This window comes from Octopus bimaculoides, chromosome 29 (genome assembly GCF_046866305.1).
Source record: "Octopus bimaculoides isolate indiv1 chromosome 29, ASM4686630v1, whole genome shotgun sequence".
Classification (NCBI taxonomy): domain Eukaryota; kingdom Metazoa; phylum Mollusca; class Cephalopoda; order Octopoda; family Octopodidae; genus Octopus; species Octopus bimaculoides.
The window spans coordinates 15681778-15689635 of record NC_142956.1 but is presented as its reverse complement, the minus strand read 5'-3'; the positions used below and the strand labels follow the sequence as shown (position 1 = coordinate 15689635).

General features: G+C 44.0%; 1 protein-coding gene across 1 annotated transcript in view; it reads right to left on the bottom strand.

Moving 5' to 3' along the window:
• Nucleotides 1-380: 380 nt before the first annotated feature.
• The window catches only part of LOC106881285 (intraflagellar transport protein 140 homolog), a 30179-nt gene continuing 22701 nt past the window's right edge, over nt 381-7858 (bottom strand). Inside the window, exons 17-23 of the mRNA XM_089345652.1 lie at nt 7012-7216; nt 5336-5458; nt 4940-5220; nt 3999-4176; nt 2489-2572; nt 1582-1688; nt 381-510 (exon numbers count right to left, since the gene is read on the bottom strand). Of these exons, the coding sequence (XP_089201778.1) occupies nt 411-510; nt 1582-1688; nt 2489-2572; nt 3999-4176; nt 4940-5220; nt 5336-5458; nt 7012-7216 (1078 nt within the window). The 3' untranslated portion in view covers nt 381-410. The remainder of the gene's footprint in view (nt 511-1581; nt 1689-2488; nt 2573-3998; nt 4177-4939; nt 5221-5335; nt 5459-7011; nt 7217-7858) is intronic.

Below are 7858 nucleotides of genomic sequence, written 5' to 3'. Positions count from 1 at the left end.
CTTTGAAATTCTACTTTTTGTTATTTTACATGTGACTTGTGTGTCTGTATATATATACATACAGGGTTGGCCATGGAGGCACAATGGCCCAGTGGTTGGGGCAGCGGACTCGTGGTCGTAGGATAGCAGTTTCGATTCCCAGACCGGGCGTTGTGAGTGTTTATTGAGTGAAAACACCTAAAGTTCCACGAGGCTCTGGCAGGGGATGGTGGCGAACCCTGTTGTGCCTGTAGTTCAAAGGGTCAGCCTTGTCACACTGTGTCACTGTGGCACCTTGGGCAAGTGTCTTCTATTATAGCCTCACCACCACCACCATCATCATCGTTACCACTACCACAGCCATCATCAACATTGCCACCACCACTACCACCATCGCCACCATCACTACATATGCTACCACCCTGGGGTACTTACTTGTCCTTGCTCTTCTGTATAAAGTCCAACAGATCTTGCGGTTGCGGGTACAACATTTTGGGTACTTCATACATGTGGGTCCCGGCCTTCTTGTAGCTGTAAAACAGAACAGAGGTCAGTGAGGAGGGGTCACATAAAGAATTCGGATCAGGTCAAAATATAGGTTTATGGCCATGGCCATGAAAGATATAGGGACAAGCATGGCTGTGTGGTAAGTAGCTTGCTTACCGACCACATGGTTCTGGGTTCAGTCCCACTGCATGGCACCTTTTTTTTTTACATATTTATAGAGATGTTGTTTTATAGTTTTATTTCTCATATATTTTTTATACACATTTTTTCTGTATTTTACCTTCCACCCTGCATTTTTCCTGTGTGTATATAGACGTGTATATGGAATTTTTTGCGCGCGCGTGTGGATGTGTAAATATGTGCGGGTATGTGTGCAGAAAGATGTGTGTTTGTGCGTGCATGCGAGTATGTGTGTATATAGACGTGTATATGAACCTTTTTGTGTGTGTGTGTGTGTGTGAGCGTGTGTGCATGTATGTATAAATTATTTTTGACGAATGGGGGGGGTGCGCATATGTTTATTTTTTTACTTCATCTTCATGTTTTCTTTTTAGGTTATTTTCTCCTTATTTTTCTCTCTTCTCATCTATCATTTCTGAAGAAGAGTAGATGCTCAAAAGATCAAGGATTTCTCCCAATTTTCCTGAACGCTAACATAATACACCAGTTTGTGTTTTTACCGTCTCTTTGTGATTTCTTATTTCTTTATTGCCCACAAGGGGCTAAACATAGAGGGGACAAACAAGGACAGACAAAGGGATTAAGTTGATTACATCGACCCCAGTGCGTAACTGGTACCTAATTTATCGACCCCGAAAGGATGAAAGGCAAAGTCGACCTCGGCGGAATTTGAACTCAGAATGTAACGGCAGACGAAATACCGCTAAGCATTTCTGCCAGCTCACCGCCTTATCTCTTTGTGATTTCTGCTTCATTTTTGTACCATTTTGACCACAAACTCTGACCTCTGGTTACTAACCCCAAGCGGGAAAAGGAGGAGAGAGATAGGAAGAGGAAAAAACAGGTAAGGAAGAGAGAAAGAAAGGATATAAAGAAAATGAGAGAGGGAGAGAGGGTAAGAATTATAAGACTTACTTGTTTATTGCTTCATGCCTGATGCCCTCTGATTGTAAATGCTGAGCATAACAATGGTAAGTGCACTTGAGATGAATTCGGTCATACAACTCTGCAGTCTCCAGGGCCTGCATTGGTTGAGGTGGTCATGGGCAGATTGAGGTACAAAGAGAAAAAAAGAAAAGAGAGCGGTTACTATCATGTTAACTCCAGATAGACTGTGATCCAGATAGGCCTATGATTAAAGATGTTCTGACCATGACCATCCCATCTTTTATCCAGACGTAGTGCATCTAGGACTACATTATCTAATGTACAATATAGTCGTATTAATGGCTATAGTTGTTTTTTTAGCCCCAAGTCAATCCTGGTCCACCAGACCTACAATCAGAGATGCTCCAGCTGTGACCACCCCATCTTTTATTCAGGCATAGTGCATCTAGGACTACATTATCTAATGTACAATATTGTATTAATGGCTATAGTTGTTTTTTTAGCCCCAGGTCAATCCTGGTCCACCAGACCTACAATCAGAGATGCTCCAGCTTTGACCATCCCATCTTTCATTCAGGCATAGTGTATCTAAGACTACATTATTTAATGTGTTGTATAGTAGTTACTATTAGTGGCTAGAGTTGTTTTTGTTGTTGTTGTTGTTGTTTAACCCCAGGTCAGTCCTGATCCAGCAAACCTATGATCAAAAATGCTCCAGCTGTGACCCTCCCATCTTTTATCCCGTCATAGTGTACCTCGGACTACATTATCCAATGTGCCCTTCCTCAGTTAAAGACGGTGCACATCTTGTCCCACACTGCCATGACACTTCCCACCACCTCTCCATCAAGTGGACACTAGCCCTGTCCCCTCACCTACTGACCATTTCTGCTCCCCGCCACATTCCCCTTCCCCCCCCCATGTACATACTCACCTTGTCCCACTGACCACAGTCCTGGTAGAACTCATTCAACAGGTCGTACCTTTTGCAGTTCTTCAGGAACTTCTCGGCTTCGTCCTGTCAAAGAGAGGAAGAAGGGAAAGTGGGGAGAGGTTATGTCATCAATCGTCATCAGTCATATATCAGCATTAATCATTATCGTTCAATATCCATGTTCTATGCTGGCCCGTGTCGGACGGATTGACACAGTCTGACAGATCAATGGGCTACTTCGTGACCCAGTGTCTGCATGGATCCTTAGGGCTGGATATGAACGTTACCACCACCACCATCACAACCAACAGCAGCACCATATATATATATATATATATATATATATATATACACATACATATATACGACGAGCTTCTTTCAGTTTCCATCTACCAAATCCACTCACAAGGCTTTGGTCGGCCCGAGGCTATAGTAGAAGACACTTGCCCAAGGTGCCACGCAGTGGGACTGAACCCGGAACCATGTGGTTGGTAAGCAAGCTATTTATCACACAGCCATATAATATATTATATATTATGTGCCTATAATATATTATATATTGTATTATATATATATATATTATATATATATATATATATGTGTGTGTGGAGGTGCAATGGCCCAGTGGTTAGGGCAGCAGATTCGTGGTCGTAGGATTGTGGTTTCGATTCCCAGACTGGGCGTTGTGTGTATTTATTGAGCGAAAACACCTAAAGCTCCATGAGGCTCTGGCAGGGGGTAGTGGGGACCCCTGTTGTACTCTTTTGCCCCAACTTTCTCTCACTTTTTCTTCCTGTTTCTTGAGTAACGCTGTGATGGACTGGTGCCCATGAGCCTGGCTAGGCTTTGAAAGGGCACATAAATAAAAAAACAATATATATATATATATCATCATCATTTAACATCTGTTGTCCATGCTGGCATGGACTGGACATTTTGACCAGGGCTGGTAAGCTGAAGGGCTGCACCAGACTCCAGCCTGTTTGAGCATGGTTTCTATGGCTGGATGCCCTTCCTAACGCTGACCGCTCCAAGAGTGTTATGGGTGCTTTTACATGCCAGTGGTATGGTTCCAGTGGCATGGGTGCCAGTTGCATGACACCAGTATCTTCCATGACTACAATTTTACTTGGCTTGATGGGTCTTCTTCTCAAGCGCAGCATATTGCCAAAGGTCTTGGTCATTTGTCATTGCTTCCATAAGGCCCAGCACTCAAAAGGTGTTTTTTACATGCCATCTGACAATAACTAGCGGTCCCTAATGCCTGGTGGTTTTACAATCCACTCTGGTACCCATCGACAGTATTCCTGTATCTCTGTGCTCACATGGGTTGTCATCACATATGCTAGTTAACATGCGGTTAACTGACACATGCGGTTACTCTGGGTCAGAATAAACCCGGGAACAACAGAGGCTAAGGGGTGGTTTCACACCGCTCAAAGCCCTGGAACTCCTGAACTAGGGCCCCACTACTGGATGCATACCCACAAGTTACAGCAACAGTACTTACCGCCATGTTCAGGTGCATTGCTAAGACAGCCAACTGCACCTCGACCTCTGGTTCGTGCGCCATTTTCCTCAGTGCCCTCACGCCCTGCGCATGGCACATCTTGCCCAGACAGATTTTGGCAACGTCCAGTTGTTGGGTTTTTACGCACATTTTGGCCATGTTCTCCCACACTGACTCACTGTAATTGGACATAGATACACATAAATTGTAACTTCTGATGATTAATAATGGTGATAGAAGTATGATAGAAGGGACAGGAACAGGTTTTTGGCTGGAGAGGAAATACATGGCCACTTCATATTATATAAGGGTGGGTGGTTTTATGTTAGGTGTTGAGAGGTCAAAGTATGATAGAAGGGACAGGGATAGGTTTCTTGCTGGAGAAGAGATACATGGCCACCTCACATTATACAAGGGTGGATAGCTTTATGTTAGGTGTTGAGAGGTTAAAGTATGATAGAAGGGACAGGAACAGGTTTCTTGCTGGAGAGGAGATACATGGCCACCTCAGATTATATAAGGGTGGGTGGCTTTATGTTAAGTGTTGAGAGGTTAAAGTACGATAGAAGGGACAGGAACAGGTTTCTTGCTGGAGAGGAGATACATGGCTACCTCACATTATATAAGGGTGGGTGGTTTTATGTTAGGTGTTGAAAGGTTAAAGTATGATAGAAGGGACAGGAACAGGTTTCTTGCTGGGGAGGAAATAATGGCTACCTCACATTATATAAGGGTGGGTGGCTTTGTATTAGGTGTTGAGGGGCTAAAGTATGATAGAAGGGACAGGAACAGGTTTCTTGCTGGAGAGGAGATACCTGGCTACTGTGGCGGGAAAAGGAGAAAGGATAGAGAAGATGAGGGTCAGATAGGCTGACCAGGGATTAAAATACAGTAAGAACAACACCACCCGTCCACCGCACACCACCCAAAATCACACTTACTTTTTAATTAGTTTGATTGCCTTGAAAGCCTCGTCCATATTGCCAATAGCCTGGTGGAAACAGAATTCTAACATGGCTGACTGTGTTCCTTTGTCGCAGGTCTCCAAACCGACAAAGTCACGCATTGTCCTGCGAGCCACTATGATGGTCGGCTGCTGTTGGTCTTGATGTTGGTGGTGTTGGATGTAGTTGAGTGACCCCTGGGAGTCGTCCTTCTGCATGGGTTCTGAGAGTGGTGGGGATGTGGGTGTGGGTGTCTCTCGCCAATTTTTCTCCTCTGACTGAAAATAAAGAGAAACGTAGATATACATGAGTCACCCCAGCCCCTATTTATTCACCCGTTCCCCACCCAACAAGCAACAAGAAGTAGAAAGGAATACAAAGCTGTCTACTCACGTCCTGCAGGATATAGAAATAGGGGACATTGAGTCCGATCACAAATTTGTCGGGGTCGTTTAAGGGGCTTGTTTCTTGTAACAGTAGGCCTCTGTCTGTCGCGAACAGTGATACGATGACGACCTGTATGGCAGTATAAGAATGAGAGGGTGAGTGAGGGTGTGAGTGTAAGTGAAGAAGCGTGTGTAAGTGAATGAAAGTGAGTGTGTGAAGGAGAAGTTGAGTGAGGAAGTGTGTGAGAGAGAGGGTGTATATGTGAATGTGAGTGAGGGAGAGTGTATATGAGTGAAGGAGAGCGTGTGTGAGTGTGAGAGAGAGTGAGAGAGGGTGTATGTGAATGTGAGTGAAGGAGCATGTGTGAGTGAGGGAGAGTGTGTATGAGTGAGTGAGTGAGAGAGAGAGTGTATGTGAATGTGAGTGAGGGAGAGTATGTATGTATGTATATCCAACATGGAGTAGCTTATTCATACATACACAAAAACAAAAATGTGATTTAAAAATATAATTAAGATTTAAATGTAAATAATATATAAAATTAGTGCACATTTAAATACATAAGAGGTGCCTTGACAGGACACCTAACACGCTAGAAAGAGCAGTCAAAATCCAAACCACGGTTAAGGGTAATTTCGAAGGGAATGAAAAATAAAATCGTTTACCGTACTTTGTTACTGGACCATGTTTTCGAACTTTAATTAGCAAATAAAATAAGTTGCCAGGCGAAGTTCTCATCAGTGGGTATGCCAAAGATTAATATATAATTATGAAGCAAAATAGCGCATGCCTCATCTTTATATATTATAATTTTTCAAATAAACCACGCAAGCGTGGTTTTTGTCCGTGACAATTAAAATGTCGACTTACTTCAAAATTACTAAAATCATATTAGGGAAAATATATAGGCGCAGGAGTGGCTGTGTGGTTAGTAGCTTGCTTACCAACCACATGGTTCCGGGTTCATTCCCACTGCGTGGCACCTTGGGCAAGTGTCTTCTACTATAGCCTCGGGCCAACCAAAGCCTTGTGAGTGGATTTGGTAGATTGAAACTGAAAGAAGCCCGTCGTATACTCTCTTTTATTCTTTACTCTTTTACTTGTTTCAGTCATTTGACTGTGGCCATGCTGGAGCACCGCCTTTAGTCGAGCAAATCGACCCCAGGACTTATTCTTTGGAAGCCTAGTACAGGGACGTAAACACACCAGCATCGGTTGTCAAGCGATGTTGGGGGGACAAACACAGACACACAAACACCCACATACACACACACACATATATATATATATATATATATATATATATATACACGCATATATACGACGGGCTTCTTTCAGTTTCCATCTACCAAATCCACTCACAAGGCTTTGGTCGGCCTGAGGCTACAGTAGAAGACACTTGCTCAAGGTGCCACGCAGTGGGACTGAACCCGGAAGCATGTAGTTGGTAAGCAAGCTACTTACCACACAGCCACTCTTGCGCCTATATATATATGTATGTGTATGTATATGTTTGTGTGTCTGTTTGTCCCCACAACATCGCTTGACAACCGATGTTGGTGTGTTTACGTCCCCTCACACAATTAACAACCCACAGACAAATCCTCTTTTCTGTGCTCCGTACACCTGGTCCCTGTCTGCCACACCCCAAACCCAAATAACAGAAGGGGCTGTTCACTTACCACTTCAGTGTTTACTCCTGTCTCCTCCTCCTCCTCCTCCTCTTCTTCCTCTGCCTCAGTTTCACCGGTGGTGGGCATCTTGTTGTTGGTGTCTTCCGTGATCAGCCTCGCCTCACAGCTCAACAGGTGGGGCACCTTTGCATCCCAGAAGTGTGAAACTGGGTATCTCCCTGTCATGCCCTTAGAGACTGCAACGACCTTAATTCTGATTCAAAGAAAGAAAAGAAAGCATATGGTGTTTATTAGTAAAAGATTTACAGGGGTGGCTTGTAGGTACAGGGCTGGCTTGTAGGTACAGGGCTGGGTTATAGGTACAGCGGTGGCTGTGTGGTAAGAAGCTTTCTTCCCACACAGGCGGTGAGCTGGCAGAAACGTTAGCACGCCGGGCGAAATGCTTAGCGGTATTTCATCTGTCTTTATGTTCTGAGTTCAAATTCCACTGAGGTCGACTTTGCCTTTCATCCTTTCGGGGTAGATTAAATAAGTACCAGTTATGCACTGGGCCGATGTAATTGACTTAACCCCTTTGTCTGTCCTTGTTTGTCCCCTCTATGTTTAACCCCTGAAAGAAGCCCATCGTATATATATGTGTGTGTGTGTGTGTGTGTTTATTCCCCCACCATTGCTTGAAAACCTATGTTGGTGTGTTTATGTCCCCGTCACTTAGCGGTTCAGCAAAAGAGACCGATAGAATAAGTGTTAGGCTTACAAAGAATAAGTCCTGGGGCTGATATGTTCAACTAAAAGTCATCATCATCATCATCATCATCGTTGTCGTCATCACCAGCATCATCATAATCATCGTCGTTGTCGTCGTCGTCGTCATCATCATCGTCGTCATCATTTA